The 27,967-nt window shown below is 41.7% G+C and overlaps 1 protein-coding gene across 2 annotated transcripts; it reads left to right on the top strand.

Annotated features, from left to right (window-relative positions):
• Positions 1–173: 173 nt before the first annotated feature.
• On the top strand, positions 174–24,684 carry ap1m3 (adaptor related protein complex 1 subunit mu 3). Of its 2 annotated transcripts, XM_034583255.1 has the most exons (13): positions 174–397; positions 5,959–6,115; positions 6,657–6,724; positions 6,999–7,129; positions 10,986–11,133; positions 12,278–12,404; positions 16,827–16,969; positions 17,642–17,713; positions 17,985–18,143; positions 19,730–19,855; positions 20,422–20,497; positions 23,063–23,119; positions 23,211–24,684. In XM_034583255.1, the coding sequence occupies exons 1-12, from the start codon at positions 356–358 to the stop codon at positions 23,083–23,085; spliced, it is 1,272 nt and encodes a 423-aa protein (XP_034439146.1). In that variant the 5' UTR covers positions 174–355; the 3' UTR covers positions 23,086–23,119; positions 23,211–24,684. The 2 variants fall into 2 exon arrangements, with proteins under 2 accessions (XP_034439146.1, XP_034439145.1); XM_034583254.1 differs by having other exon boundaries at positions 23,063–24,684.
• The last annotated feature ends 3,283 nt before the right edge of the window (positions 24,685–27,967 follow it).

The following is a 27,967-nucleotide window of genomic DNA, read 5'->3' as shown; positions in this document are numbered from 1 at the left end:
CATTCAAGATTTGAGATTGTGTATTTAAATTGTGAGTGAAATAAACACACACACACACACAAACTAAGTACACGCACTTCAAAACCAAAGTACAGTTGTGAAGTACATGTACTTGTTAACAACCGGAAGTGTGCTCTCCTTCACCAGCGGTAACTTGACGCGGTGGAACGGACGCAGTTTGAGGCAGAGCCGCTGTGGAGGCAAGAGGAGGAGGAGGAGAAGAGGAGGAAGAAGGAGGAGGAGGAGGATGGCTGCGGATATCCCTTCATAGAAATGACCCATATCTCTGCGCGCGGACACGTTTGACATCCTGGACACTTCTTCTGACTGAGCTCTTCTCTCCACGCGCACCAAGATGTCCGCGTCCGCGATCTTCATCCTGGACCTGAAGGGGAAGGTAAGTTTGTTCCGACTTGTTGTTGGTGGGGGGGGGGAGTTGACAGCAGGTTGTTCAGTGGAGCACCTGCTGCAGGAGGAGAGGACTCACTCTAACTTTAAAATGAAGTCATAAAGTGTGGTTCAATGTGCGAGTTAGTGTGTGTTGATTAGTTCGCTGCCCGTCGTGAACCAGATGTTAGATGTGTTTCCTGTACGTGTCCTTCCAGTTTTCACGTCACACCGAGAGCAGCTCAACTCGAAAAACTAGTTTCAGCAACATGTTGTGTATGCACACACACACACACACACACACACACACACACACACACACACACACACACACACACACACACACACACACACACACACACACTCTTATCTCACCCACTCTTATCTCAAATCTAACCCAAGTCATACAACACTTTGAATTTCTGAGAACCAGCCAAAATGTCCTCACAATAAAGGTATTGAAACGGAATTGGTCCTCATAGCTAGATAGACACACACATACACACACACACACACACACACACACACACACACACACACACACACACACACACACACACACACACACACACTGAGACTCTTGTTCTTGTGCAGTGATGCAACTTTTATTATATGTGATGTGTCCTATTTCAAAGTTTAAAACTTTACTCTCTGCAGCTCCAAAACTTTAAACCAGAAAGTATCACTGGGACTTAATATCATATAAATAAAATTAAAAAAAATATATACTTTTATGTCTTAAATGTGCTTTATATATTAAATATACCATCACATGTTATTTTGAATCTATGCCATCTTCTTCTTTGACACTATGATATTAAAGGAATAGTTCACCCAGAAATGTAAATCCACTCATTATCGACTCACCACTGTGCAGATGGAGGTGGTGGGTGAAAGTGTTTGAGTTCACAAAACACTTCTGGAGTCTCAGGGGAAAACAGTGTTGCAGCCAAATCTAAAACAACTGAAGTAAATGACGACCGATTCTTCAAACATATAAAAAACAACAGAAGAAAACTGCTCCTGTGGCGTCATCCAAGTGTCCGTGAGCCCTGACATTGGTGAAAATGGTTAAAATGAACAAAAAAAAATATTCATTAGTTGCATTTCCTCAAAGAGTTTTTTCAAGTGCCCCAAATCCAGAATGTAGAAAACACTGACATTTTAGGGGTGTATCGCCTATAGTACACGAGGAATAAAAGAGGCCACAGAATATTCCCCTCATGGAGTTTTACATCTCAATCCTCACAGGGTTAATTTATTTCAAGGCAAGAAAAGGAATTGCTGAAGAAGCCTTATATATATATATATATATATATATATATATATATATATATACCAGATAATACCCATCAGGGAAAAGGATCAGTCCCTCATAGCCTGGATGTCTGATTGTGCAGATTAAAGCTTCTCTCTCTCTCTCTCCCTAACTGTCGTTCTCTGCCCTGAGGCAAGTCAGCAGCTCTTCACCTTCAGTCCTCCCCCCCCCCCCTTCTGTCCTGACCATACACTGTGTATATATATATATATATATATATCCTGACCAGCCCAGGTCCTGTGTCCTCAATTACAGCTGAGGATGAAACGAAAATACTTAAGTGCTCCTGTGATTATAAACGCTCCCAAATATTCAGAATTCCACCACAGATCAAATATAACGATATATAGACAGGGTTGTATAGAGTGATCCTGTCGTCCTTATATTTAAATAAATGGACACACATTTTTTTAGCTAATTCTATAATTTTAATTACTTGTGGACATTTGTGGACATTGAGTAAAACTGTATCATGGCATAGAGTTTCATTTATGTTCAGCATTTTTATATTGGCCTTATTAATAGGCCAATCAGTTGCTGTTCGTCTTGATCCATCCCTGTGGCTCAGACCCATCCATTCATGGTGCCCAGAGGATGAACCCTAATTACTGGGACTTTGCAGCCCCACTATCAAAGTTGCTGTTTCTGCTTTTGAGTGATTGATAGATTGTCTTTTTAAAAAACGGTTACAGACATTCAAGTTCGCCCCCCCAAGAATGAATTGCAGTACTGTATTGACTGTCTGCCATTTAATTTGAATGTCTTTTGCATGTATTTCTATGAATTATATATTTTGTACTGTACCTCATGGTGTAGAGTAACAGTTAAATGTAAATACACCACAAGAAATCCACAATAATGCTCATTAGAATGATAAATTCTCGTCTCGTTCTGAGTAAAGACTATAGTGCAGTTTAAATGAGCCTCCAGCTGCTTGGAGACAGAGGCACTGTGAGTGTGCACAGTGTTAAATGGCTGCAATTGATGGAGCAGCTCAGTGGCATCTGTTTTTATTTCATCTACAAGTAAACTACTGTCAACTTCCAACAGCTCTAAAACAAACACTTTAAAACCATCATCATTCTGCTAATAATAAAAACGTTCTGAGTTCTGCTTTGAGATTTGTTTGATACGATTCTTTTTTTTCTTCCAAACTGTTGATGGTGAAACAAAGTGACAGGAGCTCTTTAGACTCTCTCCGCTCCCTGTTTGCCTTCCAGGGATCCGCTCCAGTGAGAGTGAGGGTTTTGTTGCCATTTGGCTTTGGAGGTCAGCAGCGAACGGTTCCTATTGATTTCACCCGGTCGCTGATTGCCTCGCGTGTCCCAGTAACAAAACTTTCCCCTTAATCCCCGCAATGATTTCCCCCGCAATGATATTTAAGGCCACTATCGGTTTGAATAGATAATAATTCATTCATTGTTGTTATGTTTTGAAAACTGATTTTAAAACATCAGTAATGGTTATTCTTTCTAGATTTAACCAGCAGTTGAATGTCATTTTAAAATAGTGAAAACCATTTCCCCCTTATTCTTTTCTTTATAGTACCTTGTTTATGTTTGTATTTAATTTTTATTTATGTTCAGTTATTGATGTTTTTTCTCTGAATCAATTATACATCTTTTATATTTAGCTACTTTTGTATGAATCATAATCTGTCTTCAGGGATATAATTGGGGGTGTATGAATATTTGTAATTTAATAGTATGATACTGTATTTTTAACTTGGAACGAACACATTGACAATAGACCTGGAATATTGTGTTGGTGCACTCTGCCTTGGGGCATGAAATATGCTAAATGTTAGCGTGAGGGGTTTTTATTTGCTGTGTTGGGCCTTGACTAAATAAATAAAGTTGTTAATCCGAGTTTTACTGACCCGTGATAGAGATGTGTTGACTCTGGAGTCTCCCTGAGGTGAAACATCACCTCCAGTTATTGGCTGTAGGGTCGACTGACTCCAAAAAAAACACACTTCAGTTTTCTGACAGTTGGAAAACAGAGTAGAACGGTTGAAATGAGACTTTTTCTTGATGATTCGAAGAAAGAATAATCATTAGAGAGTCATTCCCCTTAAATGAAGTCAAGCTGCGCCACATTTTACACATAGACTACTCATAGATCTCAGTTCTTCATCAAGATCCATCCAAGATTCACTTGCAATGGGCTTTAGGTCATGATTCAGTTGGGAGTGGTTTGCGGATAAGTGCTTTGTTGTTTATGATGATTTGCAATTTTTCAGAGGTCTGTTTCACAACTCGTGTCAAGTTGCCTGTTTTCTCTCATCAACAATTTAAAACCCAAAGTTGTTCAGTTTGATTAAAGGTAGAGAAAAGCAACTGTGACAGTTATTTGATTGTCAGAGTCGATTAACCTGTTGAACTCACTCTGATTTAAGATCCATCCATCTTTATTATGAACAGAATGCAGAGTTCAGTAAAGCAGAGTTCAGACTAATGTGAACAAATATATGCTGTCATGTTTTCCTTTCATCGTTTGGCTTCAGAAGTACAGAGTCTCTTGACATTCCAGAAGGGTCCTTCAGCGCCGCACCTTCTTTTTGATACGAAGATTTGTGTAGACCTCATTCTGCGACGCCGCTGACCTGTGAACTCTCCGCTCTATGGTTTCCGTCTCCTCTCACAGGAGCCGAGCAGCGGCCTGTTCATATCCCTTTTCTCCCCCAGATTACTTTACGTTCCTGGAATTTCCTCTTTTTTTTATTTCTTATTTCCTCCTGCCTTTGTTGTATCTGCTCCTGCGTGACCCCCCGTGCAACACAGACTCTTCTATTAAAGAAAGGGGGGAAGCTGTGTGTGTGTGTGTGTGTGTGTGTGTGTGTGTGTGTGTGTGTGTGTGTGTGTGTGTGTGTGTGTGTGTGTGTGTGTGTGTGTGTGTGTGTGTGTGTGTGTGTGTGTGTGTGTGTGTGTGTGTGTGTGTGTGTGTGTGTGTGTGTGTGTGTGTGTGTCACATCCCTCAAGCGTAAAATCTTTGATCTCTTTCTTCACTTCACTCTGTGTTTGGACTCAGACTGCTGACTCCTATTGTTGTGGGCGCTGAAATAAGAAGACGTGGTGGTTTCTCAGAGCAAATTGAACAACGTTGTAGCTTGATTTAAAATAATGTTAGATAGAATAAGTTTCATTAGGGTTAAGTCTCATTTATGCTCAATGCTGGATAGTTTTTTGGATACAGACGGAGCCTTTCAGTCCGTACTCTGCGTTTATTTAATCCGTATACGTGCACACGTCTTCTGGAATCTCACATGTACAAAACAGACAAAACGGAGCAGTACCACCAGAAATCGTAGCTAATGGTTGAGGTGAGGCGACCATACATGACACAAGGACACTAGGCTTATCATTCATGTCATAGTTTGAACTTCCTATTTTCCAACAACTACTGTTCACAGTGTAACCTGAGTTTCTGGCTCATCTTTTGTTATTTGGACGTTTATTGTTCCCTTTTTCTGCTGCGTCCACATTGTGCAGAAAGTGGCTCAGCTGTGTCTTTAGTAAATGTAAGAATGGCATAAAGATTGAACAAAGAAAAGGTAGAAATATTGGTGACAATAGTCTCAAAAGAACAGAGAATATATTGTTGTAAGAAGCTCTATTGTTATTATAGAGAAAAGCTGCGATCATACACGTGTCCACATGTAATTGACTTGCTTGTGAGCTACTGTATATTCATGAGCCCAAACCCACCTTTATTAACAAACAGGTTCTAGCTCTTTTTGGAGGATTTGAAGAGGATGAGTCAAGACAAACACAAGAGCCTGATTCAGATCATGGTTCTTTGGATTGTTTGGTCGGACTTGTGAGTCGTGCATCTCAGAAATTGGGTCTAATCGTACAACGTATGTCGAGCTTTCGTTCATTGACACCACATGTCCTCAAACTTTTAATCCGTGCTTGCGTTTGTGAAGTTCGAACACTTTTGTTTGCCACATTTCCAAGCTCTGCTCCCAGTTTCATGTTGGGAAGCTGGTCATTCATCATTCATTACCAGAGATTCGAGTTGGAAACACAGTTTGCACATTTCCTCAGTGGGTGAATTTGGGAAAAGGGTATCAGCTCCATCCAGGGGGTTGGTTGTCTGTAGTCATAGTTATTTGAAGCATCTTTTAAGCTTGAGTGCTCAGGTTTGGTAAGTCGGCCCAAAAACCTGTAAATATTTCATATCTGGCTTCTGCCTCCGCAAAAGCATTGCCTGCCTTTTTATATATTTTGTCCTTTCTGTGATGCGTCCAGGTGCTGATCTGCCGTAACTACATGGGGAACATGGACATGAACCAGATCGACCACTTCATGCCCATCCTGATGAAGAGGGAGGAAGAGGCTGAGATTACGCCGCTGGTCTGCCATGGCTCCACACACTTCCTCTGGCTCAAACACAGCAACCTTTACCGTATCCATTGCAGCCCAAAGACCTGAAGCAGTTTATCTTAGTGTAGTTTTCCTAGAGTGATTGGCTTTCCTAGATTTAAAGCATCTTATGAATGGCTTCCTTTTCCTGAGCCGCCCTGTGCTTCTTCTCTCCTGAGCTCCAGTTTTATCACGACATGTTTCACAGCCAGCTGAAGAACAGAGCACAGATTCACTGTGATGTGTTATTCATGGTCTAAGCTTTCCTCATTGGGAATGTGGGCAGTCAAACCTCCTCACATATTATTAATTCAGCATGATATTGCAGTTGTGAGTAAGTGGTATTCCCAGTGCACTGCAGTAGTAGACAAGTGGGACAAGTGGGAGCTATTTAACCGCCCTGGGACCATTTTCTCATACGTTCTGATGACTTCATTTCTTTACATTCATCTCTTAACCAACCACTGTATCCAAAAGATTTTCCCCCACATGTCTACAACCTGTGATTTAGACCAATGTGCATGTTTTGTTTTTTTCCAGCTCGATTCAGGTACCGTTTTTTTTCTTAACAGTCTTTTCTTCAGTGGTGGCGATGACCAAGAAGAACGCCAACGCTGCTCTCGTTTACGCCTTTCTTTATAAAATAATCCAGGTGAGAGCTGTTATTTTTACACAAATCATCCAAATACTTAAAGAAAGAGTGAATATTCTTCTACACCTTTTATCTGCTGACTCTGTGCTTTTGAGGTACTCGGAGTTGTTTTTTGTTGCCTTGGATCAGGACCAAGTTGGTTGCTTCCCCATATTTATTGTGTTGATGCGAAGCTAATTGTCTGGTAGCCATAACTTCCTGTTTACTGCACAGACATTTGAGCTGCTAATACATCGTGCTGTACTCACACTGTGTATTTTGTGTCTGTGTGCAGGTATTTAAGGAGTACTTTAAGGAGCTGGAGGAGGAGAGCATTCGGGACAACTTTGTGACGGTGTATGAGCTGATGGACGAAGTGATGGACTTCGGCTTCCCTCAGACGACCGACAGCAAGATCCTGCAAGAGTAAGAAAACTGTTACACAGCCTATAATAGTCCGCCAAACAAAAAACAAGCAAAAAATACTCTTACTCTTGTTATGCTTATGTGCAGAAACCTAAATCTTAGATTGAAGTGGCTAATCTTGACAGAAGGTGCTGTCACTGTTAAACTAGTTGGCACCATAACAAAGGTATGATTTGTAGAAGTGTGTTGGTACTGTGTTGTGTCAAAGGAGCAATCAGGCTGATTAGGTTCAAGTTTCAAACTGTCAAAGTTCATAATTGCTGCACTATGTCCCTTCAGGGAATAGACACACCTGTAAACGCACAGTGCCGTCAAACCAGAAACACTGCTCCTACACATATTGTTTTTATACAATGTAAAGGCTACAGAACAGTACAGCTATACTCCTATATAATGCTGCCTGTAGGACCCAAATACGTTTTAATAATACACATTAAACAGCCAAAGCTTCTCAAATGGTGGCTCCAACATGAACACAGAGGCAGATTCAATGTGAAGGGAGTCGATGGCCTTATTTGCCGTGTTTTAGATAAACTACATGCGCGCTAATTTTGTTTTAAAGAAGTACAAGTGACCAGCAGAGAGGGAGAAAGAGAACACTGTGCTCCTGTGCTATGGGCCGACTTGTTCTTATTCCCATTCAACAGCGTACAGCTGGTGACTAACCCTGTAATGTATGGTGGAGCTTTATTCAGCGAGTGAAATGAACTGAAACTACTATTCTCTGGCTCTACCAGTGTTGAGTGTTCTCAGTGTGCACAGCCTTGTTGTTGCTTTTCTCTCCTCTGGGTTCCTTTTGAGAGACGCTTGTTTCCAGGATAAAAACATTCGCTCTGTAACGAGCCAGTGCTGCCACGGCAACATGGGTCAGTTTTCACATGATCAGCTTGACTGGGTATTTCTAAAAAAAGTTTCAATTCGTATGATACATTGGTTTTCTTGTCTTTGAATGATTTTAGATTTACTTGTACCTGTAGTTAATGCTTTTACACCAAAGCTTGTGTGTGTGTGCGTGTGTGTGCGTGTGTGTGCGTGTGTGTGTGTGTGTGTGTGTGTGTGTGTGTGTGTGTGTGTGTGTGTGTGTGTGTGTGTGTGTGTGTGTGTGTGTGTGTGTGTGTGTGTGTGTGTGTGTGTGTGTGTGTGTGTGTGTGTGAACAATATACTGTATGTGTTCTGAATAGGGCTGATAATTACCAGGCTCCTATTGGCACTCAAACACAATTACACCATCAGCCGGACACACTCAAGTCTCACACAGAGAAGCCCTGCTCTTCTCCAAGGAGACACGCAAAGGTGTCATCTATGTCTTGCGGGCACACACACACACATGTTGACACACTCTCTGTCTGCAGGCGTAGTTCAGTTCTCTGACCTTTTCATGCCCCCAACCACAAAAACGCCCCTTTTCTCTTTCATTATAACACCTACCTACGTGCAATTTGTGTGTGTGTGTTTGTTGTGTGTGTGTGTGTGTGTGTGCATGTGGGTGGATGTCAGAGACTGAGCAATATTGCATTTCATGTGTGCAGCCTCCATATGAGCCCTTGTGTGTGTGGGTGTGTGTCTGTGTGTGTTTGTTATGATTTGCCATTGTTATGCTAATCTGTCAGTTTGCTGCCAACTCTGCCTCCAGATGCTTTCATTAGCATTTCTGAGGAGAAATCAGGGTGAAACAGAACAAACGGCAAAGCAACAAAACAACCCGACGTCGACCCTGAGCCCACTTGTCACCGCCTTTCATCTCTTCATCTCTTCAGACTTTTGCTGTGTGTCAACATGCATTCGAGAGTCTCTCAGTGAGAGTGTTGCCTCAATCTGTCAGTCAATCAAAATCCTGTTTATTTAGCACTTTTCTGTTGTTGACTTTAGACAGAAAATGTGCAATACAACTGAAAACAAGACACTAGGATCAATAGATATGTTTACATGGACACTTATATTCCAATATTAACCCAATTAAGACAACAGTCCAAACAAGTCACTGCCTGTAAACATTATTTTCTGATAACCTAAACTCAAATAAGGTCCAGTAATAATCAAATTAAGACATGAGTTTTACAACCTTATTTACATTATGTAGACACGTACGACATTATAATGTCCTATTGGAGTTTTTGAAGAATTTACTGCAGTTACCAACTGCTTGAGGACAGATGTCCTGCGTTTGAGTGTAAACAACTAGCGGGATGTGATGTGGACAAAAGTCATATTCAGGATAAGTTTTATAGTCGTATGTAAGTTGACACAAGGTCGACGGTACAATGAACAGTGTTGGACGTGAGGACAGGTATAAGTATAAAGTATCGGCGAATACTCAAACAGTTAACTTGATAATAACAATGTGTCAAATGACAGAGAGACGAAGTCGAAGAGTTTACTCGTAGTGTCGAACCTGCAGAGAATAAACACCCGACTCTGCAGCTTCATGAAGGTTCACAGTGAGTTTCAGATCCTTGTTGAAACCACAACTTTACTATTTACGTTCTCTCACTGCCCTCATTGTTTTATCTTTAGCATTCCTGGCAGGTACAGTACTGTTTTGCATATGTCCTATTAACTACAGACTCAGTGAGAAGCCTGTGGAGCGTTAAGCTGCTAGAGAAACAGATATTTCCCTCAGGAAATGTCCCATAGATATTTAACATCTGTATCGTGTCCTGGTGGGATTATTAGCCACTTCTCCACATCTGGTTCAAGTGCAGGTCAAAATGTGTTTATAACAACGAGTCTTAACAACAACATCTAACTGTCCAGATTTCTGTAGGAATCCATCATTCACAGGGAAATTACTGCCGGCTGTTTTTACTGAGTAATGAATAAACACATCCATTAACTACTAATAGATTTTCTGTATCGTTTGTATGACACGGTCCATTCTGCCATGGTCCATTCTGCCATGTGCCAAAATAAAAACTGGTTTGCTTGCCAAGTGAAGCTGAAATTGAAAATAGCATCATAAATATTTGAGAATTTAGAGTATCGCACAATAGCAGATGAAATCAAGGTCTCACGCTCAACTCGAATTGAAAGCCAGTGGGAAGAAGTGGGTCTCTAATGATTTACATGTTTGAAATAATACAAAATAAAATAGAACAGAATAAGAAGCAAGGACAGTCAAAGCCTCTGAAAGCACGAGTGTCTTGAGTTTAACCTTAAATATCTCAATTACTTTTAATTAATTACAGATTTGTAAAAAGTAAACTGAGCAGCTACTGTAAATATTATATAGGATAAACATAATATATTATATATACAATAAACAAAGGGAGAGAATTAAGACCCATTGTATTAATTTGGAATAACTTTTGCTGACGTAATGGGTGAACACTGGAGTTCTGCAGTAGAAACATTGAGATGAAAACAGTGGTGGGGGGGGGGGGGCCTGGCCTGGTCACATGTTGTTTATCTCAACACAGCTTCTATTCTCATGATGACGAGTCATTATTCTCCCCGGCTGCAGTCGGAGAGAATCAGTTAAACAAACCTGCTCCTCCACTCGCACACGAAGAAATCAAATAAATGAATGAATAAATCACATTATTGTGGTTGGAGTAACAGTGAGTTTATGTAAGTCTCCATTTTCCAATTACATCCATGACTCACCACTCATTTATTTTATATCATGACGTGTGATTAAAACCAAATATAAACCAAAACATTTGATAAACACAAATGTCAACAATGTTTGTTGACCTTTCTTTTGAGATATGAGTTTTTTGATTAATTGGTGACTCCTCTCTGCATATGTTAAAAACTTCACCACGGTCCATTCTGCCGCTGCTTGTGTTTTTCACATCTCTGCAGGTTTACAGACTGAAGTTGTGTTAAAACCTCTCTCTGCCCTCGTCTCTCTCAGGTACATCACCCAGCAGGGTCACAAATTAGAGGTCGGCGCTCCCCGACCTCCGGCCACCGTCACCAACGCCGTGTCCTGGCGGTCCGAGGGCATCAAGTACAGGAAGAACGAAGTTTTCATGGACGTCATCGAGTCTGTGAATCTACTGGTGAGGACGCGTGACCCAAACAATATCTGGAGAAAGTAAAAAGTTAATAAAACGTCACAGAATGTTCAATAGTACAACTAACATCTCTGATAATCCTGTCCATTATATTTAAACTTTCTGGGTATGTACGTCATATACCATGATGTTGGGAATTAGGGATTTGACTCTAAAGTAGCCAAAGTAAAAGCTGTACAATGAGTCGGTTAATTCACTTGATGTAAAGTGATGAGTTGTGAGGAAATGAACCATCTGAGGACTAAGTAGAAGCAAATAGCTTCGCCAAGCCTGACGCCATCTCGTCAAAGAAAGTGAAAAAAAGCTCCTGAATTCGCTCATTAATCCAGATCCACTCCAGAATTTAATGGATTTTCAGCTGGAAAGCTACAACGGGTCATGTTTACTCTGATAGTCCAACAGATTTCATCACAGCATTAGTTCTTTTAATCTGTCATCATCATCCATTTAACTGATTATCTTGGAACAGTCCAAGTGTTCGTGTGCACCGAGGCTCAGTGGGTGTGTCGGCTGCTAAAATCATCTTTGTTAAAACCCTGTGACATGTTTTGTCTCCTCCGAACAGTTTTCCTATTTCCTTGAATAGAATTGCGAAGGAAATGGTTTCTAATATCAACAATCCTCAGTTCTATTTCAGTGAAGCACGTTGTGGTATTTATTTCTTTTTTCCCGATTGTGCACAGCGAGGAGATGCTATACAACGGGCTGATGAGGTGTATTGTGATAAAAGGTATTTAACCTCCACAGCGGTGAAGCTCCCACTTCCTATTCTGTTTCCAGGGGCTTTTTTTAATTTCAAATGTCTTCAGAGCTCCTTCATCCTCCTTCGCACCAGTGCCCCGATTCCATTTCTCCCACTGCACGCTGAGAGCCTCTCAGCCGCGTCCCTCAGTGTGTTCAGATCTGCTGAGTGGTTGTTTATTTCTCCCAGTTCATGCGCTGGAGTCTCTGTGATTCTGTCCTACTGCTGATCATCAAGTATGAAAGTGCACAGTTATTTTTGTGCTTTTATCAAACAGATGAGCGGATCTAACAGAAAAGCTGATACAATAATTATTAGGAAATATCTGAGAATGATCAAAAATACCTTCAATCAGATATAAATTTAACTTTTCTCTTCTTCCTGTAGGTGAATGCCAACGGCAGCGTCCTGAGCAGTGAAATATTGGGCACCATAAAGCTCCGAGTGGTCCTGTCGGGGATGCCTGAACTCAGACTGGGCCTCAATGACAAAGTGCTGTTTGAAATCACAGGCAGTAAGTCATATTTCTCATTTTTTATATTAAAGATGTAATATAGACCTATGTTATATATTTTGATTTAGGTTTCGTAGCTCTGCCACCGAGGTTATGTTTCCGTCTGCATCAGGATTATGCAAATTCTACACAACCGATTTCCACGAAATTCGGGGGGAAGGTTATAGAGATAAGGTGTTAGCATCGACAGAGGTATGCACCCTCCCAGCGTCTTTCTATCAATTAATCATAAATAATACAGCCCATATTCACAAATTACAATTTACATCATAGTGCTCTACAAGGTGCGACATCCTCTGCCTTTAACTCGCAACTAGAGTGAGGAAGAACTACCAAAATTAAGCAGAGAGAGAGAGAGAGAGAAGCAAGTGAGGGATCTGATCTGATTAGTAGTAATATAAATCGAATCTGATCATGAGAGAGCAATTTTCTATCATGTGATCTTCACACCCGATGAACATTTCCATATTTGTTTGAAAAATTAATAGAATATTTAATACTTAACGTACTTTTTGCCCAAGTTGAGGCAGATATTTGTGAGCTCAACCATCTCCCTGATGGTTGAGCTCTCACCTTGAACTCGTTCTCCCACCTTCACCTCCTCTTTCTGTCTTAACCCCTCACTCCCACAGTCCCACACCCAGCTTAGCTTTCATCCTTCCCTCAGCTTCCTCTTCCCAATTTTTCCAATAATGTCTCCCACTGCTTCATCTCCCTGCTCCTCCTCCTCCTCCTCTCCTTCATTTTCGCCCTCTCTCTCTCCATCTCCTACATTTCTTTCTCCACCCCCTACGGCTCCTCACCGAGGGGAAAAGGCTTCATCACTGTCTAGTCTCTTTGAGTTAATCCTCACCCCGGGCTACAGCCCTGAAGATGAAAGGTGAGGGTCCGTGGATATCCTGTGTACGCAGCCCACACTTTCCCTGCTGTGTGTTTCCGTCTGGGAAATAACATATCCACAGAAATAATGATCCCAAATAATGATCAAACAAACACACACACACACACACTCTGGGAATGTTTATACAAATATTAAAATGTGTTTTTGCACGCTGAGCTTCTGCAGTTTCCTCGTTTTACATATCATTTCCCAGTCATTTGGTGATTATCATATTTGCATGATCCACATTTTTTCCATCACAGCTGGACGCAGCCCAAACCAGAGCTCATAAATCATCAAACACTGCCCTCTGCTGGCAGGAGTCAATCATTGAGCAGAAATAAATGTCAAACAAGTGACTTTCTTATTATTTACTATCTGAAAACTGGCACATTTAATTACTTATCCCATTAAAATACCAGATGTCGACATCATTTAGTCTGAGATTGTCATATTTACTGATCAGATGGGTTTTCTGTTTGTTTATAATCATGTGGATGTGAGTTTTAAATTTTTGGGAGTATTTACTTTTTTCCCCTGAAGTTGACAGATCATGTTCTCAGCCTGTTATAGTTATGAGCTGTACACCACGGCTGCGACTAACACATATTTTCATTATCAATAAATCCGCTGATTATTTTCCTAATTACTGATCCAATAGATGAGTGGTGACATCCTGTGATTGCTTGTTTCAATGAGGACATTTTCTGTGTGCGCACAAAGTAAATCTTCACATTCGAGAAGCTGCAACCAAGAGACCATCAACATAGTCAGGGATTCATTTTCTGTGTCGTGGATGATCCACTTTCAGCTCAACAGGCTCTTTTCTCCAACCTCCGAATGCTAAGAGTTGTTTATTCAATTGTCTCTCAGGCCACCAACGCTCTGGAAGATGCTTCAGACAGAAGCATTTACCAAATGTCACAGTAGAACTGTTTCCTGTGTCTGTGGGTGTTTTTTGGTTTTTCACTGTGTGACGGCAGACACAGAAAACACACGAGCTCTCTCTTGTCTGCTGCTGTGCATTAAAGTAGGGAAACAGGTGAACCTCAGGGGAAACTGCTGCACCTACCGTCCTCTGTTGACATGTCCGCACACACACACGCACACACACACACACACACACACACACACACACACACACACACACACACCTGTCTCTTCTACCAGCCCCTTAGGTCCTAGCTGTGACAGAGTGTGACCTTTCTTTCTTGTCTCGTCTTGATAACACTGCGTTCGAAGCGTGTACACTCTCTCTCTCTCTCTCTCTCTGTGTGTGTGTGTGTGTGTGTGTGTGTGTGTGTGTGTGTGTGTGTGTGTGTGTGTGTGTGTGTGTGTGTGTGTGTGTGTGTGTGTGTGTGTGTGTGTGTGTGTGTGTGTGTGTGTGTGACTTACGAGAAGGGCTTTGCTACTTTGCTTGTTTGAAAGTGTTGTACTCTCTCCAGACCTGACCTCAGCCAGTCTTCAGACACGCATGGGGAAGTGTCCACACGTGTACATGTACACACACACACACACACACACACACAGATGCACACAAACGAGAGCAAAATAAAAAGCATCGGAGGGGATATGTTCACCCTGTGGGTTTGCTGTATATACATCAGTCAGGCAATGCTATCTTTGTTTTGTTTTTTACATCGTCTCAATACCATTTTATATCAATACGTCATTTATACCATATGATGACAAATGATGGTTCATTTAAATGAGTTGTAGATCGTGTCTCCATCCTCATCAAATCATCTTCATAGAGATGACACCATTCCTACCAATCATCCATTATCTAGACTGCTTATCCTTTGAGGGTGGCAGGAGGCTGCATAGAGCCAATCCCAGCCGACATTGGTCAGGAGGCGGCGTGCACCTTAGAGAGGTCGCCAGCGTATCGCAGGACCAACGTATGGTCAATTTAGAGTCTCCAATTAACCTTATCCCCAGTCTGCATGTCTTTGGACTGTGGGAAGAAGCTGGAGGAAACCCACATTAACATTAGGGGTGAACAATGAAACTGCCCAAACCGGGATTCAAACCAAGAACCTTCTACCATATGATCAACAACAGTTTTTCTATCTCTACTTTGTCCACTCACACACTGATCGGGGTGAAAACAATAACGGAGAAACACATGATTTATCCACATATGAACACACAGCCAAAAATCTACAGTATGTGCACACACGAGAGAGAGAGCAGTGAACAGGGAAGTGAAAACAAACCCTCACTGACAGGCCGTCAGCGCCTGCAGGTGAACTGGACTGTAGCTCACTGTAGAATGAGGGATTTTGGGGGAAGGCCCACAGGCCCACAATCATTTCAGCAGTTCTCCACCTCTCATCACCCTCCATTAAGCGCAGGGGAGAACATTGAGCTTTCTCCAGCCGACAACACACACCACCATTAAAGAGGTCACGCTTTTAACTGCCTATCGAAACAGAGCTGCCGTCTCGCCGCTCCGCTCTTGAGGGGAATTGCACCGGAAAAGTCTAATTTTGTTTACGGGGGAAAAAGGTCTAGACCGCACAGTGTGCTCGGCGTTAAAGTTACAGGTTAAGAAGGAAGAGGGTTATTTTATGATCACAACTGAAACAACAAATTGATTCATCTTTAGGGCAGCGTGGTTCTTTCTGTGTGGACTTTGCACGTTCTCCAGGTTCTCCAGCTTCCTCCCGCGGTCCAAACACATGGAGATTGGAGTGTGAGTGGTTGTGTGTCTCTGTTTGTCCTATGAGACGCTGTCGCCCTGTCCATGTTGTACCCCTGTCCCCGCCTCTCGCCCACTGTCAGCTGGGATTGGCTCCAGCTCCCTGCAGACCCTTAAAGGATAAGCGGTACAGATAATGAAGGGAGAGATTAATCGTTAGTAATTAATCCTGACAACACCAAACGTTCAGTTTTTGCTTTTTAAATCTGTTTTCTATCCATGTTGATAGAACATGTTCGGGTTTGGGTCGTTTCACTGAACAAAACATGCATTTTGAACACTTAAACTTGGCCTTTGGGAAATTGTGAAGGCGATTTTTCATGATTTCACAAACACTTTAAAGACTAAACGATGAATTAGTCATTAATATAAATACTGATGTTACAGATAACGGCTTCATCTGAACACCTTTCAACACCAATATTAATGTGGTGGTAAACTAGTTTTTTGGCAGAGCAATTAAAAATATAACACCTCTTAAGTGCAGATGTGTTTTTTTCTGGGTAACAGAACAATAGGTGTTTGCTCTCGTGTGTGTGGGTGTGTGTGAGAGGCAGCTGAATATAGGCTTCAGTGATGGGAAGGTGATGGCAGCATGTGTATGTTTGTGTGTAGCGGCTTAATAATTGTTTGAGGGGACAAAAAGAGGTCAGACAGATTTGTGTGTATGTGAGTGTGTGGTTGTGTGTGTGTGTGTTTGAGAGAGAGGGAGAGAGACTGAATGTTTGTCAGTCATCATTATCTCGACCTTGATTTCCCCAAGGCTGCGTGAAAAGCTCTCGGATCATCATTGTGTATTGTTTGTGTGTGTCTATTTGTGTGTGTGTGTGTGTGTCAGGAGAGAAGAGCAAGACAGTGGAGCTGGAGGACGTGAAGTTTCACCAGTGCGTCCGTTTGTCACGTTTCGAGAACGACCGCACCATTTCCTTCATCCCACCTGACGGCGAGAGCGAGCTCATGTCGTACCGCCTTAACACAACAGTGAGTAGGACACATGTGAACCAATGTTACTGTTGAACACACACACACACACACACACACACACACACACACACACACACACACACACACACACACACACACACACACACACACCAGAGAATCACTCCTTGTTTGTCTCACACACGTCACAGTCATAGTTTTATTTACAGCAATAAACTGCGTCACTGTTTTGCAGATTACACCTGTACATATAATTTCTAATGTACCTAAATTCCTCTTTTGAAGTATCTTAATTTGTGTGAATGCATGAATGGGATTGCTTCTTAATTATATTCTATTTTATTCAATTCTATTCTATGTATAAATAAGCAACTGTTTCAGTAAAACAATGTACAAAGTCGTACTCTACCCAAAATTTAGTAGTATTTACATGAGAACATCTGATTTAAAAGTATTAATATATCGATTTTAGGATGGGTTAGTAGTAGTGATTGTGGTTTCACATATATGAAAATAATACGAGCAGTGGTAAAAGTCGTCATGTCCCTTATACTGTGTCTCTTGGAGGTGTGTTTGTAGTGATGCATTTCAGCTCTACTGTATACTCACCCTCTGACCTTGTCCTCCCCCCTCTCTCCCTCTCTCTGCCCCTCCCTCTCTCTCTCCCTCTCTCCCTCTCTCTCTCCCTCTCTCCCTCTCTCTCTCTGGCAGGTGAAGCCTCTTATATGGATCGAGAGCGTGATTGAGAAGTACTCCCACAGCCGTGTGGAGATCAAGGTGAAGGTAATGATGAGTGACACACAAACACAAACACACAGAGAACCGTGCCCTTACTCTCTCATCCAGTCCCGTCTTCACCGCAGCGTCTTTAGTATTTACGACACACGCATCTCGGGCGGATCGCAGCCTCCCATCTGTCTGACGCAGCGACGGCCACATGGGTGTTTAGAACAACACGCTGCAGTTTGCATAATCACGACGACCTCCATGATTTGAATTTGTTGTAAAGGTCTCAGGTGACATGCGAACTCTGTCCTCTGTCGCCCCGCCGCAGGCCCGGAGTCAGTTTAAGAGTCGCTCCACTGCCAACAACGTGGCCATCATGGTGCCGGTGCCCAGTGATGCTGACTCGCCCAAGTTCAAGACCAGCACGGGCAGCGCCAAGTGGGTCCCCGAGAAGAGCATGGTGCAGTGGAACATCAAGTCTTTCTCGGTTAGTACGGCACATAAAGAAAAGTTTATAACGTGAATTATATCTAGAAGAAGTTGTCATCTTTCTTTTCAAATGTTGTAAATATGTGACGTCACCTTTTTTAACAGAGGCCTAAACGAGTGAGAAGAGCTCAGACCAAAACACAAATAAGGAAACTTTCAAAACTAAAACTAAATAAACTTACAAAATAAATTACTGACACTTTCACACAAAAACTCTTTCCTTAACTTCAGTTTTATTATTTGTTTTACTCGTGCTCTGGAAAATCTTATCACCCCCGCCCTTGGCTACAGCTGATAATAATCTACCCGACAATAAATGAGAAATCAGTAAAAAAGGTTGATGTATCAATGATTATAAAATAGCTGATGGTAAATGGAGCGATTTCTAAAAAGCTTAAACCACATCCCCTGTTCAGGCAACTTGATGTTTGCAGAACAGAGATTCAGATAACTGATGGATTAGTGAGTTTACGACTCTCTTATCACAATCAACCACCACTTTATATTTGTTCCCCATAAAACACATAACTGATAACTGTGATTCTTTATGAGGACACATGATTTTATTGCGTTCAAAGTTTGACTGTGACACAGAAGAATGTTCTGCAGAGTCAAGCACGAACGGGAGGATAGGAAGTAACAAGCAATGACAGACTGGAGGTGTGATGAATTACTGAGTAGATATAGTTCATGAAGATGACAGACAACCTCTCTAAGAGTTTATTTTAAAAACATTGACCTTTTATTTTGAAGAATTTATATTCTGGTGACAGCAGAGACAAACACGCTCTGGAACAAAAAAAAAAGAAACGAGTAAAACCAGAATTATATAAAAACCACCAAATGGATTTACACCAAATTTGGTGGAGGGATGGGACATGAGCAAAGAAAGAACCTATTCAATTTTGGCATAGCTCCGAATCCAGGAATTATTTCTTTCACTTTCTTAACACAACAGTTTTTATATATTTTTGCCAATTTCCAATGGAATAATTGAAGGATCTTGATTCAAATAATCAGTAATATTCAGGGGACTGATATGTACGAGTGTGTGTTTGGTGTTTCTCGATTGTTCAGCCATGATTTTTAAATGTTACACTTAAATAGTGAATTAATACCAAAGATTCTGGGCTTTAAAAGTCAAAATAGGAACTGATTTTCATGAATAAAACCAAAGTACAACAACATTAACAAAACTCTGTGCATGGTATAAAGAATGATTAACCTGCTTCATGTTTTTATGGCCTGGACGTGCTCGACAAACGCTAAATGAACAGACCTCTGATTCACCTTGATGGTGACATGGGAGTCGTTGCCATGAATATCAACTTTGTTTTGATTTTGGACAAAACAACCCGGTGTTAATTGGAAGTCGGACAACTGGGAACAGAATTCATCAAACCAATAAAACTGCCTTATCTGACCTGATAACACAACTTTGTGTGTGTGTGTGTGTGTGTGTGTGTGTGTGTGTGTGTGTGTGTGTGTGTGTGTGTGTGTGTGTGTGTGTGTGTGTGTGTGTGTGTGTGTGTGTGTGTGTGTGTGTGTGTGTGTGTGTGTCTGTCTCTGTGTGTGTGTGTACAGGGTGGTAAGGAGTACTTGATGCGGGCCCACTTTGGGCTCCCCAGCGTGGACAGCGAGGAGCTGGAGGGGAAGAGACCGATCACAGTTAACTTTGAGATCCCTTATTTCACTGTGTCTGGAATTCAGGTTGGACCCGTTTGTTTGTGCTCTTTTGTTTTTTTGAATCCTACTTCCTAGTTTCAACAACCCACGGTTACACATTCACACATGAAGGGAAAACAAACTGGAACGTTACCAGTACGAGATTAAATAGGTGATTTATTAAATCTTCTCGTAATCCGGGAGGTTTCTGTTGTTTGAAATCAACTCACACTCTTCTTTCTTTATATCACTGCTGATGGTAGAGTGTTAAACTTAGAATAAAGCAAAGCAAATGGCAAATTAAATATACTCTAGGCTATATGATGCTTTAATATAAAAACTTTGGTCGCAGTCAGATTTACTTTTGTACATTTTATCGACACCTTGTGAAAACTCCAAAATAAAAGCCTCTACTTATTTTGTGGAATTTGCTTTTACTTATAATCTAATGAGCTTCTAAATGGGATGCTATCACTGAAGAAGAAGTTAGAGGATTAAAGGTTACGTGAAGATAGCAGGGCTTTCACTAGATGACCTTTATATTACACAGTGTTTCTGTGTCAGCGACTGAAATGACCCCCCCGTGTGTTAAACCCTTGTTCCCTCCTCAGGTGCGATACCTGAAGATCATAGAGAAGAGCGGTTACCACGCCTTGCCGTGGGTGCGCTACATTACACAAAGTGGAGGTGAGAAAAGAACACACTGAAAAACTCTTCACACCTCACACTCTCATAAAAACACATTAAGTTGGGTTTGAGTTTAAATATATGGAACCCATTGAGATTGTGGGCTTTTTCTAAACAAGGTAACATGAGATCAGAGATTCTGGTGCTAAAGACTGAAGTTACAGTAGCAGCTTTATGTAACAGACTGGGTTCCACCCCTCCACATTTCTGCATTATCCTAACTAACAAACCCCAATTAAAACATAAACTCCTTGGTTGAGCTTACAAATGATAACAAAAGTTAAGTTAAATTAGACATAATCACACAATGAAAGTAATTTATTATGAAGATGTATTTCTTCTCATTTTGAAGTTCAAGTTTTTGTTCCTTCAAAGCAGGAAGTCTTCAAGTCTGCGCCTGTCGGCAGATCGCAGGTTACCCTGAGGTTAAAAGAAATGTTTTCCTTGTGAGAGCCGTGTCAGAATCAGTCTTTCTACATCACTTTTCAGCGTGTGGCCCAGGAATGAACCCAGCTGCGTAGCATCCATCATATCCATTACCTGCCTCTATCACCAGGAGCCGTGGCCTCGGGGGGTGTAGAGTGACACGGCACAGGATGCCAGGGATAGAAACTTCCTTTAGGGGTTCTGGCTTGTGGCAGATTTCAGGTTCGGGTCGGGGTAAAGTGTCCACATTTGAATAGGGCGACTTATTAAGAAAAGGCAGCGGGATTTGTTTGTGAAAACCTTCAGCTGGGACCTTGAGATTCGGTGGGAATGAATCCATCAGCGTCACAGTTGTCACAGATGATACCGAGGAATTTAGTGTTTAGTGAGTTTTAAGCTTTCATTCAATTTTTTTGTGAATGTAAAAAGTGAAGTGAAAAAGGCAAAAGAAACACTGAAGCTCCTGAGACGCTTCGTATTTAGTTCAACAGGAGTCGACATTTCCTACTTGAGCTGGAAGCAGTTCACCAATCCCAACTGGCCAATCAGATTAGACTGGGCTTTATCGGGGGGGGGGGGGGCTTAAAGAGACAGGAGCTAAAACAGTGTTTCAGACAGAGGCTGAAAAGAGGAGCTGCAGCAATGGATGATGCGTTCTCTGTAAATTAGGGCATGTGAACCTCTTCAAGTAACAACCTATATTAAAATTAGAACCTGAATGTTATATGCATCGTTTAAAGCTGCAGTATATTGATGACACCACAGCAAAATCCTCCTCACCAGTTCACCTCAGTGGGGGGTAAATGGGAATGTTATGGAGATGGAAGCCCGACACCTTCGCTGAACCGCTGCCAGAAATCGTCTAAGTTTCTCACCTGCAGCCCAGGAATGATCCTGGCCCAGTTACATCAGTCATATCCATTACTTGGCTTTTTGTCGGGTGCGAGTCAGGAGCTGCGGAGGTTGAGTGATGCCGCCAAGTGCCAGGAGGCTCCCAGGGTGGCACTCAGCAAATGCCAAGGTTACTGTCGCCTCGCCGCGACATCGGCCAGGAAGCAGAAGAGAGAGGAGGAGGAGGAGGAGGAGGAGGAGGAGGAGGAGGAGGCAGCGGCGGGGGAGGAGGGTGAAGACAGTGAGAGACTGAAGAGTGGTGAAGTTAGGCGGGACTGGAGAGGGAGGCTATCACCTTTCTCTTATTGTTGCCATCAGCAACACAGGGAGGGAAGACGCTGACGATCACATTTCAGTCAGCGCTACGCACACACTGGATTATACAACACCCTGATACTGTGGCCTGACTTATTAATGAGTGATGAACAGGCGTTTAGGTCGGGACGACTTCACTGACACACAGCGTCACTGGTCTGAATCTGATCACACTGCAGCGGCTGTACTCAGATCAGTCACATGGGCTGAAGTGGACAAGCTCTGCTGCTATGGATGTTTTTGTGATGTTAGAACGTGTGAGTTTTTATTTGGGAATTGGAGTTGATGCCTCTTCAGAGGGTTATATTGATTTTAAACTTTACATCTTTGTTTAACATCTAAAATTCCAAACTCTGCGAAGGTGTTTGACGAGATTTTGGAAGAGATTTGTGACCATTAAATGTTTCACCTCAGTCCTCTATGGACCTGACTTTCAATAGGCTACAGGGACATGTTGAAAGAGGAAATTGCTTTTCCACAAAATTGGAAACATGGAATTGTCTATTATTGTTTGTTTAGCACAAATTGAAATTAGGATTTTCAATAATGACCCAGAAGTAAAAGTACAAATATGCTGTCATCCCCGTCCACATATTTATGTCCATTTAGTATCGTGTGTTATTGAGCAGCAGTTTTCATATTTCATAACATCTGATTTTGCTAATTGAAGATTGTTATATATTACAAACGCTGCACTTTAATAAATGTGATCGATTGATGTCATCTGATCGTTTTCTTCCAGAGACTCGTCGTAGTCTCAGATTTCTGTAAGTTAGTGTATTAAATATCGTTAATGTGATTTTGTAGAGTGGCACTGGAATTAGTGGGAATCTTGTTTAGGGATTTAACAGGGCTTATATTGGCAGTAATGTGATGTGCAGGGGTGATGAGTGGAAGAAAGCTGTGTTAATGCTCTGCTACGTTTCTTGGCAGATTACCAGCTCCGGACAAACTAAAGGGCACAGATGCTGCTAGACGAATGGATCTCCTCCTCTCCTCCTCTCCTCCTCTCCTCCCCTCTTCCTCTTCCTCTTCTCTCCTCACGTCCTCTCCTCTTCCTTTTCCTCTTCCTCTCCCTCTCCCTCTTCCTCTTCCTCTTCCTCTCCCTCTCCTCACGTCCTCTCCTCTTCCTTTTCCTCTTCCTCTCCCTCTCCTCTCCTCTCCTCTCCTTTCCTCTCCTCTGTTTCTCCACCTCCCCGTCTCTAATGAACTGCAGAGGACAAGTGCAGGAGGACATTTCACCGACTCTGAGAGGAAACAAGGCGTCATCCCTTCCGGCTCAGATGGGAAAGGCTGTTGCGTCACCTCTGACCTGTGATTCTGTTTTTTTAAAGGTTCCTCAGGACTTCAATATTTAAAAAATGTGAATAATGAACTGATAACCTGGTTTCACTGTCTGGTTCTGGCGAGCTCTCGTTTCCCATGAGGTCAATTTACTGAAGAATTTGGGGAAAGAATTTTTTTTTTTTAACTCAAATATAGAATTGAATGAAACTTTATTTTAACTTCTCTGCTTTCCCACTGGAACTGATTATATAGCGCCTGGATTCGGTAACTGTAATGGATCATTTTTCATTTTTCATTTTTCGAGATTGCAGATCATGAATTGCTTTTTACAATTATTTTATTAATTTGTGAAATCAAAATCTCAAAATGGATTTTTGTTTTTGTTTATGTTCAATGCAGCATTTTTCTCACTTCTCCATCCTTCAGTATCTTTAATTATAAGGGTTTTTATTCCTTATATCTTCTGTCCTTAATATCCACTTTCACATAAACTCTGTCATTAATCTTCATCCCTCACATTTTGCTGGAACCTGATCTATTATACGTTCATTGCCTTAAAGAATCATCGATGTATCTTCACCTTAAGCACTGTGAACATAATCCCCGGTGCCCTGAAACTAATACCAGCGACCAGATCAATGATTAATAAGGCACAATATTGTTGGAGGCGTTGGCAATGTAACATAATATTGCCGACACACTCCCGCGGGGTCTTTAACCTTGTCCTGGTGATCGAAATCCGCTCGCTGCTTTGAGGCGGACACATTTTTATTCATCCTGTTAACTGTTGTCTATACCATACTTGGTGGTCTCCTAAGGAAATTGCATAGAGGGGCAGGAAAGTGGGGATCAGGAGGCCGGAGAGCACAAAGGTAAAATAACCGGAGGGGATTTGTGTCTCTGCAGAATCTCAGAATATTGACAATATGTTGAGGTAATCAGTTTTTTCTTTATTTTTTCTTTTGTGTGTTGACCTTTGCACGCCAATACTCTCTCCCCCCCCCCCCCTCTCCTCTGTTGTGCATGCACCGCACCGCCTCGGTTCAGCTGCACTGCCAAAAGCTCCTGAGTCATTTTATTGCATCACTGCTATCGAGAACAAAACCCTTGGATTATAATCAGCCCGCTGTCTCGTGTAAGAGGATATTTCAGACACCAATGAGGATTTGTATTAAATGTGTGAGTTTTCATTAATTTATCGACTACTGTTTGTCCATAGGAAACAAAGGGATATATTTGGAAATAAACTATTCTTTTGTATCTTATTTACAATTGTTTTTTGTTGTTTTATTTGCTTGTACTTCCTCGCAGGACTGTTTGAATTATTTGTTAAAGATGAATAATACGATTCCCTGAAATGCAGAACAATTTGACATAGTGGACAGATCTGCTAATAATTATAATACTAATAATATATTATTTACTAATATTTAAAACAATATAGCACTCAGTAGTGTGTGTACTGCTGCTAAGGCCCGACTTGCAGTGTATTAGGATTAAAGGGAGGATTTCATTTTTGAAAAACACTTATCTACGTTATATTCGAGATCTTAGATTTGCCTAAAAACTGGTAGTTTGTCTCTGTCTGAAATTAACAAAATCCACCTACCATCATATCTTAAACCCACTAATTACCACATTCACAATTAATGACTCACTCAGAATGAATTTGTCCAAACTCAGATTGCAAGAGAAGCATCTAGATGAAACTAAACAGGGTCGTTCCTGTGCAGACGTGGGTGGTAAACGTTACTGAATTTACTAAGACGACCTCCAGCAGATTTATAACCAAACTAATAAAGCCTTGACACTTAGGATTTAAAAGAATGTCAGAAACGCTACCACATACGTTTCCCTAAACATAAGTGTCAGGCGGGGGAGAAAAGATGTTCAAATGTTGATCTGGATTTACAGGAAGCTTCAGCGGATCACATTTAGTCTGTTTTTCACAGAGAGGCTCTGAATCCTCCTCCCACACACCTGCCTCTCCTCAGCAGCCGACCTGTCTCCCTGCTCGCTCTGCCCACCTCTCGCTGCCATGCACGGATACACAGGCTGCCATCGCTACTGTATACTTAAGGTCAAAAGACAGATTGGTGTAAGTAAGGATTACAGGATTTATGAGTGTGTGTGTGTCTGTGTGTGAGAGAGTGGTGCTAGTTTATACCAGCCCCTGCAGATTGCCGCCTTGTGCATTGTGCCTTCAGTTTGCTGTCTGTCATCACACCAACAATGGTTAACTGTGTGACCCCTTTTGTCTCAAGGCAATAGGGTGTGTGTGTGTGTGTTTGTGTGTGTGCAGGCAGATAAAGAGGCTCGACTGTCACACACACACACACACACACACACACACACAGACCAATGTGACACAATGCAGGAGCTCTTCTGAGGTTCTTCTGCAAAGCGACGTGAGGAATTACTCTTCACATCTTTTGGTAACATTTCACAAACACGTCGGTTTTTCTCTCGTCAGCGTCATGATGGTTTGTTTTTTGCATTTCAGAGTAAATGTATTAACGCCTCTGGAAACGAGACTCTGTAATAACAACGCAGTCGTGTCAGCAGACTGTAGATTTACCTAATTCAGTGAAAGATGATTTAACATATTGACGACCCAGTTCGACCTTTTTGCAAGCACACTGAAATTCTATGACAGGCCACAACGTTGATGTTATGGATCCAACAGTCATTTCTTCTTCTCTACCTTGTGGGGACCGATCGTGTTCTGTTATCTGAGCCCAAAATACATCTAATGAATCCAGAAAGTGCCGGGACTTCAGTTGTCACCTCCAACTACGGCCCCATGCTGAAGGCAAAGTCATGGCTACTGTAGAGCTCCGAGTTTCTTCAAATAAATCCTCATAAAAGTTAAAGGCAAAACTTTATTTCACTTAAGTGCTTCGGGGATCGAAAATGCAAAAAGAAATTGGAAGTCAATGTCATGTTTTTGGACGTTTAAATCTTGGATAAATAGTTCTGTGGACTATTCTTATTATGGACACTTTTGGTTATTTGACCTTTACCTGTGTTTCCTTGTTTTCATTCTGTGTTCCACTCTGTGTTTAGAATTGTGTTCCACTGCGTTTCCTGTTTTATTTTGAAAGTCTGATCTCAGCAAACTATTTTTTAACCCCAGAAGATGTGTGAAACTCAATGTCTGTGTTTGTCGGTCGGTGCCGGGTCGGTGATGCACAGTTTGGTTCATCTGAGCTTTATTGCTTAACTCTCACCCACATGGTTTGATGAGAACATTCACATTCAGAATCATGATTAAAAACAAAGAGCCAAGAAGTTAAAAAAAACTCAACAGATTGGAGGAGATGGTGATTCTCCATGACTCCTGCAAAGTGAGTGAACATGTTGCGTTACACACAATCAATTGATTCGGTGTAATATCTCAAATACAGAAGAAGCAGGTTAAAGTAAAAACAAGGAGCTGCAGGAGTCACGGCCGAGAAAATACTGAGTCGATGCACAAAACCACAAATGATCCACGTACAGTCGATAAAGTGCTCCGATATAATTCTCTGATAAACAATCATGTCGTCTTCTCGTGTTACAGGCAGACAAATATTACACCAAAGTCCTGCTGCATGGATCATAATCACTTATTATTCAACTGAGGGATTAATTTAAGAGCCACGTTGAAGCTCTCGCCTCATCACCATCCACAGTCAGGTTCATCAGCTGCACAGAACTTCATGAGAACATATGGACAGGGTGAGGGTCGGTGCATGAATTACAAATGACAAGAATTTTTTTTTTAAAAGATTATTTTTCCTGTTTATGTCGTCCCGTATATCACTGGATTTTGTAATTACTATTTACAGCTGTTCAGCTCGTGCTCTGATCCACGACGACTTACAATCACCGATCATCAGTGTCGGTAGAGGACAGAGGTGTGGTCCAAGAGCACTTTGACAGGATACATGTTTAGAACAGATACATTACACACACACCGACGTGCAACTGGCCCCTTTAACCACAACCTCATATCACCTTTGACAAACCAGCTTCCTGTTTCTCCATCTGCGTGGTACTGAGGTCGAGACACACCCACACAAGGGCCTTAACGGAAAACACAACTGCAAAAGCAACACAACCACAACAGAAGTGAGCAAAGCACTGCCTGAAGCACGCAAAACCCGAAAGAATGCACCTGTACCATAACAGGAAAGGATCCATTAGCAGAAAATTGAATATAAAATAATCCTACTGATGTTTTTACTTGTGTGTTTCATCTAAATTGTACGAATTGTTGTTTTCTTTACCGTAGAATTTTATATTTACATCGGTAGCAGGTCCTCTCTACGGAGGCCGCCATGTTTTTTACACCTTTTGAGTTTTTATGACAACTGAAGGCTACCATATTATCTCTTTCTCCCTTTGGAAGGGAGGGTGAGTTGAGGGGTATTCAGCTGCAAATCACAACTTCACCACTAGATGTCACTAAATTCTACACACTGAACCTTTAAGCAGCGATTGGCTTGACTGGGTTTTCCAGGCGACAGTGACCGCAGTAAGTATCTCTGCTCATTGTGGTTGTGTTTC

Source organism: Hippoglossus hippoglossus, chromosome 4 (genome assembly GCF_009819705.1).
Source record: "Hippoglossus hippoglossus isolate fHipHip1 chromosome 4, fHipHip1.pri, whole genome shotgun sequence".
Classification (NCBI taxonomy): Eukaryota; Metazoa; Chordata; class Actinopteri; order Pleuronectiformes; family Pleuronectidae; genus Hippoglossus; species Hippoglossus hippoglossus.
Note: the sequence above shows the minus strand (reverse complement) of the source record. Positions and strands in the feature narration are given on the sequence as shown.

Bases quoted from the DNA above. Each gene is read 5' to 3' on its own strand.
- ap1m3 (XM_034583255.1), top strand. From the start codon at position 356: ATGTCCGCGTCCGCGATCTTCATCCTGGACCTGAAGGGGAAG. The intron at 12,405-16,826 runs GTAAGTCATATT...TGTGTGTGTCAG, and splicing joins GCTGTTTGAAATCACAGGCA to GAGAGAAGAGCAAGACAGTG. The intron at 18,144-19,729 runs GTTAGTACGGCA...GTGTGTGTACAG, and splicing joins GGAACATCAAGTCTTTCTCG to GGTGGTAAGGAGTACTTGAT.